This window comes from Mytilus galloprovincialis, chromosome 9 (assembly GCF_965363235.1).
Source record: "Mytilus galloprovincialis chromosome 9, xbMytGall1.hap1.1, whole genome shotgun sequence".
NCBI classification, from domain to species: domain Eukaryota; kingdom Metazoa; phylum Mollusca; class Bivalvia; order Mytilida; family Mytilidae; genus Mytilus; species Mytilus galloprovincialis.
In genome coordinates, this window is record NC_134846.1 from 27,947,830 (window position 1) to 27,964,524 (window position 16,695).

The 16,695-nt window shown below is 32.8% G+C and overlaps 1 protein-coding gene across 3 annotated transcripts in view; it reads right to left on the reverse strand.

The window, feature by feature from the left end:
- LOC143044725 (structure-specific endonuclease subunit EME1-like) overlaps positions 1-13,954 on the reverse strand; it is a 28,835-nt gene extending 14,881 nt beyond the window's left edge. The window contains exons 1-6 of one of the 3 annotated variants that reach the window (XM_076216828.1): positions 13,543-13,954; positions 12,388-12,522; positions 3,636-3,806; positions 2,779-2,871; positions 2,456-2,565; positions 1,076-1,199 (exon numbers count right to left, since the gene is read on the reverse strand). In XM_076216828.1, the coding sequence (XP_076072943.1) occupies positions 1,076-1,199; positions 2,456-2,565; positions 2,779-2,871; positions 3,636-3,806; positions 12,388-12,522; positions 13,543-13,788 (879 nt within the window). In that variant the 5' untranslated portion in view covers positions 13,789-13,954. Of the gene's footprint in view, positions 1-1,075; positions 1,200-2,455; positions 2,566-2,778; positions 2,872-3,635; positions 3,807-5,795; positions 5,972-12,387; positions 12,527-13,542 lie in introns of those variants that run through there. The other 2 variants (XM_076216830.1, XM_076216829.1) reach the window with 2 other exon arrangements.
- Positions 13,955-16,695: the final 2,741 nt, after the last annotated feature.

The window sequence follows — 16,695 nt, forward strand, 5'->3', positions numbered from 1 at the left end:
TCCTGAATCTACTGTAGTTACTGTCAATTCAGAAATTATTGCGTGCATTTATTTTTGCCATTTTGTCATATTAGACAACTAGAGGCTCTCAAGAGCCTGTATCGCTCACCTGACTCTACTTGGGTTTTTGAAATCGTATAAAAACAGATAAAATTTGACTACAAAGTAACAACACTTGGCCAGCACCTCATAAGGAAAGGACTATTCATGCTATCAATTCCTTGGTTCTCTAGAAGAAGACTTTTGTATGCATTTCCCATAGGGTCCTATGTTAAACTAAGTCCCCCTGGCGGCCATATTGGATGATGGATCAGCTACAAAGTAACAACACTTGGTCAGCACAACATAAGGAACATTCATGCCATGTTTGGTTTCATTCCATTTAGTGGTTCTCTAGAAGAAGTCATTTGTATGCATTTCCCATAGGGTCCTATGTTAAACTAAGTCCCCCGCTGGCGGCCATCTTGGATGATGGATCAGCTACAAAGTAACAACACTTGGTCAGCACCTCATAAGGAACATTCATGCCATGTTTGGTTTCATTGCATTCAGTGTTCCAATTTTTGTGATATTGATAAAATTCTGTTTAAATTTATATAAAAAATGCCAGTTTAAATTATTGCTATTACAACCCTGTTGCAATTTTTCTCAATAATAAAAAGCATTAATTTCTGAATTTACAATAGATAGCAAAGGCACTCCTGAATCTACTGATGTTAGATTACAAAGACATTCCTTAATCTACAAGAGTAAGATTACAAAAGTACTCCTGAATCTACAGTAGTTAGATTACCAAGGCACTCTTGAATCTTCTGTAGTTTGTTACAAAGGCACTCCTGAATCTACAGTAGTTAGATTACAAAGGCACTCCTGAATCTACTGTAGTTTGTTACAAAGGCACTCCTGAATCTACAGTAGTTAGATTACAAAGGCACTCCTTACTCTACAGTAGTTAAATAACAAAAGAACTCCTGAATCAACAGTAATTAAATGACATATAGGTACTCCTGAATATATACAGTAATTAGATTACAAAGGAACTCATGAATCAAATTTCAACTAATTCAAAATTCACCTCTTCGACATCAATACGTGTTACAATAGTATTGATATTGTTTTTCTTCTTCTTTGTTTGTGAACTTTCTCCAGTGGCTAGAACAGCTTCTCTATGTTGTCTTTGCTTAATGGTCTTCAAATCTCTGGAAAAAAAAACATGAAAGATAAGTTATATTTCAGCATTTCAGAAATGTCTACTGTTTACATATGTTTTATAAGAGAAGCTTCAATAACAAATGTTGATAAGAGAATTATAAGGTTAGCTCTATTACAATGCAACACAATACACCTTAAAAGTGTAAGTATCAATCTCTATCTCTACTAGTCTCTCATGAGTTTGAATCAAATAGAAAAGTATAACCTTTTATGTGACCTGCATTAAGGAAGAAAAAGTGAGGTCATAATGCGTATAACCTTTTTTCAATTGAATTTTGATAAATATACCAATTGAGAAGCATTAAAAAACAAAATTTATGAAACAGATTTGGCTTCCATAGACAGTCAGGGGACTTACTTAAATGAGTGATTTTCTTAATCACTGATTCAAATAACATTATGTTCATAAAGGTTGGAAGTAAGAGTTGTCTTTCTTTAATAATCACCTATTTAAGTAGTACAAATTCATCACTAGACTAAGTGATTTAAATTTATTGTAGTTTTGAATATAGAATACTAATGATCCAGGGACTAATTATGTTGCTAAAATTATCAGAACCAACATCTGTGTTGTCTAGGATGACCAGGTCATTTCAGGTGATGACATTGTACTGAATCTAGGATAATGACATAAAAATCACTTGTTTAAGTATCATACCTCAGTTTCCTTCCAAAAAATCACTTCTTTAAGTATCATTATTCTAATAACCCCCACTAATTTCAACACCCCCGAACAGTGAAATTTTTATCGCTAACAGTAGAATTTTATTCTTCAAGTATCATTATTCTAATAACCCCCACTAATTTCAACACCCCCGAACAGTGAAATTTTTATCAGTAGAATTTTATTACATAATCTGAAAGATGAAACCTTGAACTTTACAGGAAAAATACTCCCACTGCTGAGAAAAATCTGTTAAGAAAGTATCAGTTCATTAAATTAGGCCATTATTATAGCATTTTATCCACTAAAATAGAATTTGCAGCTAAAGCATTGCACCAAAGGCATAAACCTTTCTATTTAAAAGAAGCAAAAAGTTCATTTTTTTCAATTTTACTAATGAAAAGATTTTATCTAAACCTATGTTTTTAAAATTTTAGTAAAACTGCAAAATCACAATTTATGACAAAATTTCAAATTTGCTCCTAAAATAAGTGATTTAAAAATCACTTATTTCAATAAGTCCCCTGACTGATAGACAAAAATCACTTTCAAAATAAATGAATTATCCTTAAATTTTACCGGAAATATTTTTCCAAACCAATGACAGTAGGTGTGATGGAGATTCTTGGTTGCCTCTCTCGTACAATCTGTATATACTGTCGTAAAGTTGTCTTTCCATCACCTCCACCCTTAAACACATATGAAAGGAATGTTTTAATTCAATTGTATATATTTGGTGTACCCAACTTTTGTAACATATATATTCAAGAAAGTAAATTTCAGTTAGCATGGTTAGATTTTTATATATCTATATTTGCCATATTTATCTGAATTTTGAAATATAATCTATGAACAGAACATGCTTGTAGAACAAGCACGAATAGCACTTGCTAGATAAATACCTGTTTTGAATTTTCTACCATTTGAACAAAGTCTGAAACAGGTAAAATGATTAATGCTTCATCTTCTGTTACTTCTCTTTTCACAGTTTCCACCTAAACAACAAAAGAAAAATGCTTACAAATCATACAAATGTGGGAAGTGGACTACCTCATTAGTAATTACGTGTTCTTCATAATAGCAGCCTTAATATTAGAACCAAGTTTATTTTGTTATGTCTTGACCAGAAAAATTTTGTAATTCTTGGTTTGTCTACCTGTTATTTTTCTTACCTCTGATGCTATGTCATCAGGGTAATATCAAATACCTAGATATAATTCAGTACTGAAATCAATGATTGTTTTAAAAATAAGTACATATTTTACAAACTTAAATATAAAAATTCTAACTGTACTAGACTCTTTCATTATTGAAATGAGATTATCAAAAAATTTCTAAGATCTGTTCCATTAAATTTTGTATGTTTCCAGCAGCTATAACTTGATTTGAGTACAGTGATCTCTTACCATTAAGTACTACAAAGTGATCTTCGTAACCTTATGTTATATACATTCTAAAATTTACATTTTATGATTTACTTGATGCTTGATCAACAGTAAAAACAAAATATGCAGTTAATTAAGACTACAAGTTGATAATAGAATGATAGTAAACAAATATGTCAAAATTAACAGTAAAGTATGAAAACAATTGTATACAGCTGTATACTTGCACCTTAGAACTATTTAGAAAACAATTTTTCACAAAATACAAAATGTATGAGATCAAGAAATTGACCGGACAGAATTGATATGGTCATCTCTATAAGATTTGTTTTATACTTCAGACTTGTAATTAATAGTGTTATATTGAGTTATACCTGAGTACCATTTTCTATCCATTCTGTTACCATTCTCTTCCATGATATAGTAAATGGAAATCCCTGTTCCTCTGTAACACAAGGTACCTTTAATTCTTCTCCCACTTTAAAGATGGCTGCTCCTAATCCACAATCATTTATAATGTGTGGATCTAAAACAATTTTCATAAACTGAAAAAAATAGTGTGATAGACATCTGTCTAGCTAATGATAACATTCATCTTATTGTTAGAGATGGACCAACTTCCAGTTTGGTGAAAGATTTTGCTCAATGTTGTTGGATAATAATTAATTGGGACAATAAAAAGCGATATATGCAAATAAAAATCATTAAAATGCATAAGTAGATGTTTTTTGTGTTTTCTTTTGTCTGTTCTATGTTGCACCTGCAAGTTGTATTTGGTAATATACAATACAGAACGTGAATGTACGAAAATTGAATGAAACCCGCATATTTGATGATAGTGACTGCCAGGCCATAAAAAAAGAATAGGTTTGTTTGCCCTAACCCTACCTACCCAGAAAAAGATGCCTACTCAAGTTCTTTTATTGTCCCGATTTGAAGAAGTTTTTTTCTAATCAGATAGGCATCAAGACTAATAAACATCCGATACTTCAAGTTTTTTTTTTTTTTTTAAACAAAACTAGAGGCTCTCAAGAGCTTGTATCGCTCACCTGACTCTACTTGGGATTTTGAAATCATATAAAAAAAGATAATAATTTAGCTACAAATAAACAACACTCGGCCAGCACCCGGTTAGGAAAGGAGCATTCATGCTATGTTTGTTTTCATTCAATTCAGTGGTTCTTTAGAAGAACACTTTTGTATGCATTTCTTATAGGGCCCTTTGTTAAACTAAGCCCCTCGCTGGCAGCCATCTTGGATTATGGATCGGCTACAAAGTAACAACACTTGGTCGGCATCCAGGGGTTAAGAAATTTTGTTATAGCTCACTAGCCCAGGGTTAATTGGTTGCAAGATTTTACTAGCCCTGTTGGAAGAACTACTAGCCCAACAAAACTGACCTGGTAGTCCTAGTGTGCCTTACAAATTCAGAGTTTGCTGCAATAACAATGAATTCTATTAACTTAACAATTTTTATCCATTCACAGCATTGTACAGTAGATTTTTGCAAATTGGATATTCAAAACTTATATCAGCAAAAAATATTCCATTAGCATATAAATTCAATTAATTGATTATTGAATATTCACTGACCAAATCTGGGGTTGATACAAGTCTTGACCACTGCTATATGTGGGTATGTAAAAGGATTGGAGGGGGTTTCATCATATACAATAGCATCATCACGTTTGTGTAAAAGAATTATCAGCACATGTTTAAAATTTATATCTGACAAAAGTCAGGTTTCTGCTGTCAAAAGGGATTCACATTTATATTGCAATAAATTAACCAGAAGGAGGTAAAATCAGATTGTATAAGCAATGTACAATACCACCCCAGCACTAACACATCGATATTGAAAGTACATGTACAAGATCCACCCCAAGTTATTTGTTCTATGTTAAAACTTGTACAAAATCAGTTCAAATTCTCAGAATCCCAGAAGACGTAGTTGAATCTGATTGGATAAGATAGAAAAGTGATGAGGGGATTTTCCCCTTTCAATTTTAGAAACGCCAAGAATTTTTTGTTACTTCCGGTAGTCCGTCGGGCATTTTGGGTTACAAGTTTTGGTTGCCCGAGGTCTAACTGTTGTAGTCCCGGGCGTCGGGCTAGTGGATTTCTTAACCCCTGGCATCTCATCAGGAACATTCATGCTATGTTTGGTTTCATTCCATTCAGTGGTTCTCTAAAAGAAGAAATTTGTATGTATTTCTCGTAGGGTCCTACGTTAAACTAAGTCCTCCCACTGGCAGCCATCTTGGACATTGGATTGTCCAGAGACAAAGTAACAACACTTGGTAAGTATCTCATTAGGAACATTCATGCTATGTTTGGTTTCATTCCATTCAGTTGTTCTCTAAAAGAAGACATTTGTATGTATTTCCAATAGGGTCCTATGTTAAACTAAGTCACCCCAGGCCTAAATTAAAATATTGTTTGTTTGCCCTTTTCCGACCCTATTTTCTGAAACAGGGTAGGTAGGTAGGTAAAATATTTTATTTTTCTTTCCCAAAAAATAACTGGCTCGGTACCTTTTTTGTCATGGGTAGGCAGGTAGGTATAATCTTTTATTTTATAGATACAAATCTGCATGATATCATATTTGTCTGTATTGCTTTTGTTTAAGTATGATTTTACTGATCTTCACTATTATTAAAATTTCTTGGACTATTAGTATAATAGTCACAGGAAGTCATGAAAAATAATTAGCATGTAGAATGTGAAGTTAATTCATATGCACTACTTTTTTTCAAATATCAAAATATTGGGCTGTGCGGCATATTTTCAACGTTTATATGCCTGGAACTTTTAAGAGTTTTAACTTGCACTAATATTATGTACCTTGTACGCTTAACTCTACTAAAGGTTTATTACTATCATATATCTCCCTAGCATGGTTTGTGAAACAGCTGTACAATGTGCAATCTATAGCATGTTTTATTCCGACACTCTACCAATTTTATCAAAATTTGAACTTAAATTATCAGAGACGTATCTGTGAAATAAAAAGAATGTTTGACTTAAGAAAAAATTCATGGGGGCTTGAATATATCGTGATTTTACCACGGGTTGGCCCTTTATGACAAATATTTTACCCTGAGCGATATTGAGGGTGAAAATATCAGCATAAAGGGACAACCCGTGGTAAAATCACGATATATTCAAGCCCCATGAATTATTTCGATTCTAATACGACAAATACGGCAATTCTTTTGGATCGAAGCACTCTATGTCAAGGACAATATTTGCCGTTCCCATACATAAACGCACTATTAAATTGACGTAAAAGAACGGAGCAAACTAAATTAAAGCCGTGCTTAAAAACTATTTTCAATAACGTATCTATATAGTTTTGGATGAATTTAAGTGATAATTTACTTAAATGTATTATATGTATAAAAATAATTTATACCAGATTTTAGCAACGTTTGTTTACGTTTCCTTGTGATGATTTTTGGTTTCAAAAGCATGTATTTTCACGTAAAATGCTTATATTCTAACGTCATCTTTCTATGACGTCGGGTACCTCATTCATAAATAAGCATAGGACGTGGGAGTACAACAGCCCTGGCAATATATTCATATTTTACCACAGGTGTGTACTCAAAGCGTTTGAAGGATGTCATGTTAGAATAGAATATAAAGCCACTGCCCGGTAGTGCATTTCCAACCATCATCATCATGTAACCAGTTGGAAGAGCTAAAAGTAAGCATTTGTCTTATTTTTTATTTTACTTACAACCCTAGAGACTGAGTGTTTAAATTTTCCAGTGTCCCGGTGTTTCCAATAAATATTTACAAGATTTCAATTGTCATGTATTTTACATCGTATTTATAAATGGTCTGTAACAAAAACTTGGCGATTTTACTACCAATTATTCTCCAATTTACAGGACTTTGGTTCATGTCAGATATAAATAAAATGTCAAAGCTGGTCAAAGGCAGCGTTAACATAATCATCCTGATCTACGGATCACCAAAGGCCATTTCTATATAGGATATAATGTCCGTTAACAAAATATTTTGAACACACGTCGATAATTTTGTATTGGACAAACTTTTTTAAATGAACCCTGCTCTTCAAGGATAAACACAGGGCAACGTTGGTCATATAATGATTTCAAAACTTTTAACATTGATTTCAATCAAATACTTTGAATTTCAAATGCAAGTGTTCATGCCAAACGCTCACGTGATATTAAACGAACTAAATCTTATACGGGGAAGATGAAACCTGAGGATTCGGTCAAAAAGTTATGAGCGGGAAATACAAATATAAGATTTTCAGTAGGAACAGAAAAAACCAGATGCTCCGCAGGGCACAGCTTTATACGACCGCAGAGGTTGAACCCTGAACGATTGGGGCAAGTATGGACACAACTTTCAAGCTGGATTCAGCTCTAAATTTGGACTGTGATTAAATAGTTGACACAGCAAAGGTTTCTGACACAGAATGAATGTGGTCTAAAGAACTTAAAATGTGTGTTTTGCCTTTGAACAATTCACTATGCTGTTGAATATTAATCCTCTCAAAAAAATTGAAGAAATAGCAATAACTACTCATTTAAATACATAATAAAATATTAAAATCTAAAAAAAGTGCTTGTTATCACTGAATGGTAAAGATTGTTTTATTTTATCAGTTGGTAGTAAAAGTGAATATACATTGTATATTGTATAAAACAATGATTTAAGTTGATTCAACTACTATTCTGGACAAAGAAAGATAACTCCAATCAATTGAAAATTTCTTGCTATTGCACAATATTGTGCAATTAGATATTTCTTGCTATTGCGCAATACTGTGCAATTGAAAACATTTGCTATTGCACAATACTGTGCAATTGAAGATTTCTTGCTATTGCTCAATACTGTGTAATTGAAAATTTCTTGCTATTGCACAATACTGTGCAATTGAAGATTTCTTGCTATTGCTGAATACTCTGCAATTGAAAATTTCTTGCTATTGCACAATACTTAATATAATAATTTTGGATCCTGATTTGGACCAACTTGAAAACTGGGCCCATAATCAATAAAGGGCTGCGCTTTAGCGCATGATACGCCCGTTGCTCTTTTAACTTGTCTTTTATGCTTTAAATGAATCTATATGATCAACTAGAAATATATTTACAAATCAAAAGGGATGTTACATTAATATATTCACCTAAGTTTCATAAAATCACCCTTTTTTAAGTATAAAAATTCATTACTTAAGAAAACGTAAAATCCAAAATTTATAAAAATGGAAAGGGAGCTTATGTCAATAGATATAAACAGTTTATTAAAGTTGCATAAAATTTTGTGAAAGTGTTAGTTATTGTCCCAAAATTGGAAAATCCCCCCTTTTTTAAGCATAAAAATTCATAACACGGCAATGTAAAATCTGAAATTTATAAAAATTGAAAGGGAGCTTACATCAATAGATATAAACAATTCACCAAAGTTTCATGGACATTGGTGAAAGCCTTTTTGAGTTATTGTCGGAAGTGTTGAAAATCCCCCTTTTTTTATATCAATAAAGCCCCATAAATCCAAAACTTAAAATCTGAAATTTATAAAAATTGAAAGGGAGCTTACATCAATAGATATAAACAATTCACCAAAGTTTCATGGACATTGGTGAAAGCCTTTTTGAGTTCTTGTCCGAAGTGTTGAAAATCCCCCTTTTTTTTTATGAATAAAGCCCCATAAATCCAAAACTTAAAATCTGAAATTTATAAAAATTGAAAGGGAGCTTACATCAATAGATATAAACAATTCACCAAAGTTTCATGGACATTGGTGAAAGCCTTTTTGAGTTATTGTCCGAAGTGTTGAAAATCCCCCCTTTTTTATGAATAAAGCCCCATAAATCCAAAACTTAAAATCTGAAATTAAAAAAAAACAAAAGGGAGCTTACGACAATAGATATAAACAATTCACTTAAGTTTCATGGAAATTGGTGAAAGCGTTTTTGAGTTATTGTCCGAAGTGTGGACGACGGACGGACAGACGGACGGACGGACGGACAACGGTATACCATAATACGTCCCGTCTAGAAGACGACGGGCGTATAAAAATCTAAGTACATGTTTAGATTCAGCATATCAAAGAAGCCCAAGAATTCAATTTTTGTTAAAATCAAGCTAAGTTTAATTTTGGACCCTTTGGACCTTTATGTTGACCAATTTGAAAACAAGACCAAAAATTAAGAATCTACATACACAGTTAGAATCGGCATATCAAAGAACCCCAATTATTCAATTTTTGATGAAATCAAACAAAGTTTAATTTTGGACCCCGATTTGGACCAACTTGAAAACTGGGCCAATAATCAAAATTCTAAGTACATTTTTAGATTCAGCATATCAAAGAACCCCAAGGATTCAATTTTTGTCAAAATCAAACAAAAAGTTTAATTTTGGACCCTTTGGACCTTAATGTTGACCAATTTGAAAACGGGACCAAAAATTAAGAATCTACATACACAGTTAGATTCGGCATATCAAAGAACCCCAATTATTCAATTTTTGATGAAATCAAACAAAGTTTAATTTTGGACCTTTTGGGCCCCTTATTCCTAAACTGTTGGGACCAAAACTCCCAAAATCAATCCCAACCTTCCTTTTATGGTTATAAACCTTGTGTTTAAATTTCATAGATTTCTATTTTCTTATACTAAAGTTATGGTGCAAAAACCAAGAAAAATGCTTATTTGGGCCCCTTATTCCTAAACTGTTCGGACCTTAACTCCCAAAATCAATCCCAACCTTCCTTTTGTGGTCATAAACCTTGTGTTTAAATTTCATTGATTTCTATTTACATATACTAAAGTTATTGTGCGAAAACCAAGAATAATGCTTATTTGGGCCCTTTTTTGGCCCTTAATTCCTAAACTGTTGGAACCAAAACTCCCAAAATCAATCCCATCCTTCCTTTTGTGGTCATAAACCTTGTGTCAAAATTTCATAAATTTCTATTTACTTAAACTAAAGTTATAGTGCGAAAACCAAGAAAATGCTTATTTGGGCCCTTTTTGGCCCCTAATTCCTAAAATGTTGGGATCAAAACTCCCAAAACCAATCCAAACCTTCCTTTTGTGGTCATAAACCTTGTGTTAAAATTTCATAGATTTCTATTCACTTTTACTAAAGTTAGAGTGCGAAAACTAAAAGTATTCGGACGACGACGCCAACGTGATAGCAATATACGACGAAAAATTAAAATTTTTGCGGTCGTATAAAAATTAAAAAATAAAGTATTGCAGGTAAATACAAATAAAAGATTTTCAGTGGGAAAGAATTTATAAGGTCGGTCGGTAAAGGGCAAACAAACAATATTTTAATTTAAGCCCCACTGGCGGCCATCTTGCATGTTGGATCGGTGACAAAGTAACAAAACTTGGTCAGCATCTCATAAGGAACCTTCATGCTATGTTTGATTTCATTACGTTCAGTGGTTCTCTGAAAGAAGACATTTATATGTATTTCCCATTGGGTTCTATGTTAAACTAAGTACCCCGCTGGCAGTCATCTTGGATGATGGATCGGCTACAAGGTAACAACACTTGGTCAGCACCTCATAAGGAACGTTCCTGCCATTTTTGGTTTCATTCCATTCAGTGGTTCTCTAGAAGAAGTTCAAAATGTAACAAGTTAACGATAACGACAACGAATGCCAAGTGATGAGAATAGCTCACTAAAGGGCCAGGTGAGCTAAAAAAGAAAATGCCTACCTACCTACCCACTGTCTCAACCTTTGGGTAGGGTTTGGGCAAACCAAAATATTTTTAATTGTGGTCCCATTCTGTTTTAAACGTCGTATTAGGTCATGTAGGTGATCACATGTCATGTGACTTTAACCATGTTGACATTATGGAGTAGAATAAAGTGATGATTTTATATGTTTTCACTTTGTGACATTTTAAAATCCTCTATAAAAACCTTCATACAAATCAAACAAGAATGTGTCCATAGTACACGGATGCCCCACTCCCACTATCATTTTCTATGTTCAGTGGACCGTGAAATTGGGGTCAAAACTTTAATTTGGAATTAAAATTAGAAAGATCATATCATAGGGAACATGTGTACTAAGTTTCAAGTTGATGTAACTTTAACTTCATCAAAAACTACCTTGACCAAAAACTTTAACCTGAACTTTGCACTATCATTTTCTATGTTCAGTGGACCATGAAATTGGGGTCAAAACTATAATTTGGCATTAAAATTAGAAAGATCATATCATGGGGAACATGTGTATTTAGTTTCAAGTTGATTGGACTTCAGCTTCATCAAAAACTACCTCGACCAAAAACTTTAACCAACGGACGAACGGATGGACGAACGGAGGCACAGACCAGAAAACATAATGCCCCTCTACTATCGTAGGTGGAGCATAAAAATTGTAAGCAAGCTTTTCAAATGCCATTTTAATAGCTATACATATTTGATTGAGGAACAAAATGAACCTGTGTATTGATTTGCTAGGCGATCAGGATAAAATATTTACTTAGCCGAAAATCTGGTCACCTTAAGTGACTTGGCAATAAGCAATTTCATCTCTGCTAGCCTATTTCCATGAGGAAATTGTATGACAGTTTTGATGTAAATGAAAAGAAGGTAGACCCTATACTTTATAGAGCAGCGTGAGAAAGAGCACTTCTCATTTAAGTCTAAGAGCTTCTACTTATCATGCTTATCAGTATCCAAAGAGTAATCACTTCTCTCCATGAAGTAGTGTGAGCCCTAATTTGTGTGAAGCATTTAAAAAAAAAAGATTCATTTAATTCATAGTTGGTGTTTAATGCTGGTTTAAGCACTGTTTTCTATATTGTGGCACCTAGTTTGTATTGGTGGAGGAACCAGGAGTACAGCAGACAGAGCCAACCAGGTAATTGTACATGTTGTAAGTTATTTTCCAACCTTCTTTAAAATTTGGCAATCTTAGTCAATCAAGATTTGCGAAGAACATACCTGTCACATGCCTGGTTCAACCTCCAAATCTTAGTGTTGACAGGCTAGCGATACTGTAGAACACTCTGCCAACAAAGGTGAAAAGAAGATTACACTTCTTAATAATTGTAAACTTCATACTTCATTTGTACATGTTGTACATTTTACATACAAGTGGCTCCCATACCTCTAATGATTGATTCCACGCCCCCATTTGTTTTTTTCTTTCTCCTTGTATTTTTCTAATTTGAACATTCTTTTTCTTTTCAAGCTGGGCTTTCTCCCTTTCTAATTTCTTCTGTTCAGCAAATTCTTTTTTCAACTGAAAAGAATTAACATTCAAAGATTGACAAACAGAAAGAACTAAAATAAATACAAAAGCTATTGTTCTCTGTGTACATGTAGTTTATTCACTGGGACCGCTCAATTTCTCTTAAGACAAATCTATCACTCTTTGATTAATTTACCTGAGTACAACAAATGTTCTTCTAAAAAGTAAGAGACGGATAACCTCGAGTGAAAAAACCATTTGCACACTAAAACATGTATCCAAAAGAACTGTCAAATGGACAAACAAATGATTCGTTCACCCGACGAGAGGGCTGCCTAGTTACCCGTTTTATTAAAATCACAAAAATACTGAACTTTGAGGAAAATCTAATCAGAAAGTCCATAATCACATGGCAAAATCAAATAACAAAACACATCAAAAACGAATGGACAAGAACTGTCATATTCCTGACTTGGTACAGGCATTTTCAAATGTAGAAAATGGTGGATTAAACCTGGTTTTATAGCGCTAACCCTATCACTTTGATGACAGTCTCATCAAATTCTGTATATTTACAATGATGCGTGAACTAAACAAACATAATAAATTAAATAGTCAAAATATGGGTACAGTTGATGAAAAAGAAAGTGTTATTAAAACTAGTAATTAACTTAATACATGTATAATGAATGTATAATAATGTACATGTAATTATATTATTTAATTGTGCATTCATAATTTATATGGTTGATGGCTGAGCTCTGATTCTTAACTGATCAATGCTAGTATAGTATATATACATCTACACTGTAAAAACATTTTCGATTGTAAAGTGTGTTAAAAAAGATCCATCTTTTGTTTTTTAAATAATTGATTTTTCTGATGCTGTTCTTTCAAAATGATTTATGCATTCACACATTTATATATATAAACATAATAATTTATGTGTTCACACATAAACATAAGCTCAGTATGTGTTTAGGATAATGAGCACACAGTAGCTTGCATCAATATATGTGTACATGTACAATAAATATAATTACATGTATAATGTACAAACAGATTCTCTACCTGAGCTTGCCTCTTTCTGTCCTCAATTTCTTCTGTAGTTCTTTTTCGCTTGATTGGCTTGTCAGATTTCTCTAACCCAGGTAGATTTAGGTCTAAATATTTGTTTTTGTTAACACATTCAATTGTATTTGAAGTACTAGAGGTTTGACTATAGTCCTGGTCACTGTTATTGCAAAAATTTCCGTTGCGTATTTCATCATCCATATCACAACATTCAATAATTTCAATTATATTTTTTGAATGCATATTTTTAAAATTTTCTTTTTGCTGATCATGCTGATCACATTTTATACTTGTTCCAATTAAATTACCAGTAAATTCTTTATAAGTAAATGTTGATTGCTTCCCAAGCAAGCGTTCTTTCAATGATAAAGTCTCAACCAATTCAACATCATTGTCAGAACTATCTGACAGAAAGCAGGGTTCGACACTAACGGTAGTCCGGTAGTCCGGTGCCCCCCTAAAATCTAGGAGGACTACCAAAACATGGTTAATCAGTAGTCCTGTGGACCACCTGGAAATTTGTATATGGTCTGGCTATTTCAATGGTAAAAATTGACATAAAAGTCCTCCCAATTATGTTTACATTTTACAAAGACAGTGATGGCATTTGGAAGAACGTAAATTTTATATTGTTATTATGAAAGCACTTTTGAGATCCAGATTTCAGATCAGAATCTTCACAGTGTTTGTAACACATGGGATTTTCAATGTAAAATGAAAATGTCTGATAACCAAAATGTGAAGAAACTGCAGATTAGACAGCAAAGGTCAGCAATAAAAACGTAGGTGTCAGAGTTAAAAAAAAAATACTTCCCAAATTTGGAAAAAAAAATTATTACCCCTAAAAAAAGAAACAGGAAGAGGTAGTTTGAAAAAAAAGCCAACAATATTTTTTGGTGGCTTTCTTATTACAAAAAAAAACCATTTATGCATGTCATTCAAAATGGTATTAAAGGCATTTTGTTTTAATAATAATGATAATAATAATAATTTTTTATTTAAAGAGGGTTACACAGTTAGCTGTAAAGCTAATCTTCCCTGAGGCCCTCGTGAAATACAATGAAATATAACAAACAATTACAAAATATCAAACAGACACACATACATGAATAATGAAATAAAAAATTGTTATGAAATATACAATTTTCAAAACAGGTCTCTAAGTTCCATGTCATATATGACATGTATAGTATTGGCATCAACAACATCATAAGTTTGAGTAAATGTGTGAAAATTATGCATAGCATATAAAAAATGCACAGCTTCTTAATGTTCCATCAAGTAATTTTTTTAAATCTTTTTTGAATGAGCTTGTACTTGAGGTTGATTTTTTCAGGGATATTGGTAAGTTATTCCATAAAATAGATCCTGAATATATAAAAGATTTCTTATAAAGCTCTGTTTTGGCTTTTGGAACTTGTAAATTTTTGCAAGAGGAATTTCTCAAACAATATTGGTTTATTTCTGGCATTTCTTTAAACTTTTCAGGGAGATATACAGGGGCTTCATTCTTAAGGCATTTATGCATCAAAACTGATTTGTGGTATGAGATTCTGTTCTCTACTGTCATCCATCCAAGCTGTTTAAACAGTGGAGCTGATGATGAAAGTGGATCAGCATCTAAAATAAGTCTTGCAGCCCTTTTCTGCAATGTATTATTCTGACTAGCTCATTTTTAGCACAATCACTCCAAATAATACAACAATAATCTATCAGTGGGAGAATATAACCATTATAAAATAATAGCAACATATCCACTGAATTGCTTTCAACAGTGATGATGAAGTTGACCTCTAGTTCACAAACAAAGACATTGTATCACTACAAGAAAAATCTTATAAACTGTTTGAAGAATTAATGAAAACTTTGACTTATTTTTATCCTTTTTTTCTAAATAATCCTGGAATAAAAGGTCAAATAACTCCACCTAACAAGGCCTTAGAAATTGTCTCAGATTGCAGATTTTGCATTTCGTTTTTCAAAATTTTCTGACGGTAAAAGTTCAGGAGTAATAAAATTTATTCACTGAATGTCAACTTTAATTTATCTGAAAAAAAAACCAAAATATTTTCAAAACTGAAATGACCATTTGTGTTCTTTTGGGGTGCTCAGATGGCAGGAAATTGCATCTTATTTCGAAAAATTTTCTTGGGGGGGCATGCCCCCAAACCCCCCTAGCTAGTTCGGGCCGCGTTGCGGCCCTCACCGGTGATAGAGGTGGACTACCAGGACTACCCAAATTTTTTTCTTGGTAGTCCTGTGGACTACATCACCTCTAATGTTAGTGTCAAACCCTGGAAAGTCATTTTTACTGTATGGAATTTTCCTGGCTTGTTTACTACAATCTTTTCCCTGGTAAATGGATGACACAAAACCTGGTTCATTAGAATCAAGGACAAGAGCAATGTTTTTAGGCTGTTTACATGGTTTCAATGATAATTGTGGAAGCTCCTCATCAGAATCAAAATCAGTATTCTGGAGTCTGTTTACCTGAAATATAAGTGTATTGTGTGTAAAATTATACAGCTTGAGTAAATTCAATGAAATATTCAGTGTTTGGCATCAAAAGATGTACAATTGATCAAGACACATTCCTGTGCAAGATAAAGATGCAGTGTACTTGTCAGACCTATGGCAAATATTTAAGATAAAACAAAGATTGAAAACAAGGAAAAATACCAAATCTGGTCTCACTTATTTGTCTTTTGATTAATATATCATCATCCCAATCACTGTGTCCAATACCTTAAAAATCAATACCAGTACGTAGTTGAATGGCTTCAGATCTGTTGTCAGTGTAAAAGTATGAGTCCTTTTATCAGAAACTACAGAATTTAAATTAAAATCTTTTTCTTTAGATACATGTACTATTTTTTGGTCTTGAAGATACATTTTTAAGTTTGTCCAAGTTTCATAACAATGCATGAAGTTTCACAAATTAATCATGAAATTCTACGAATTTAGGAAAAAGTTATTAATGTTATGTGGAACAAACTCTAATCTGAGACAGTTTCTACGGTCTGTTAACTATAAAATAAATCTAGAGCTCTACATGTCGCTCACCTGATGATTTTATTTACAATAGATGCATGAAATAATGCAACCATTATACTTTTGCTTTAGTTTCAGAGATACGTACAAGTTAAAAAC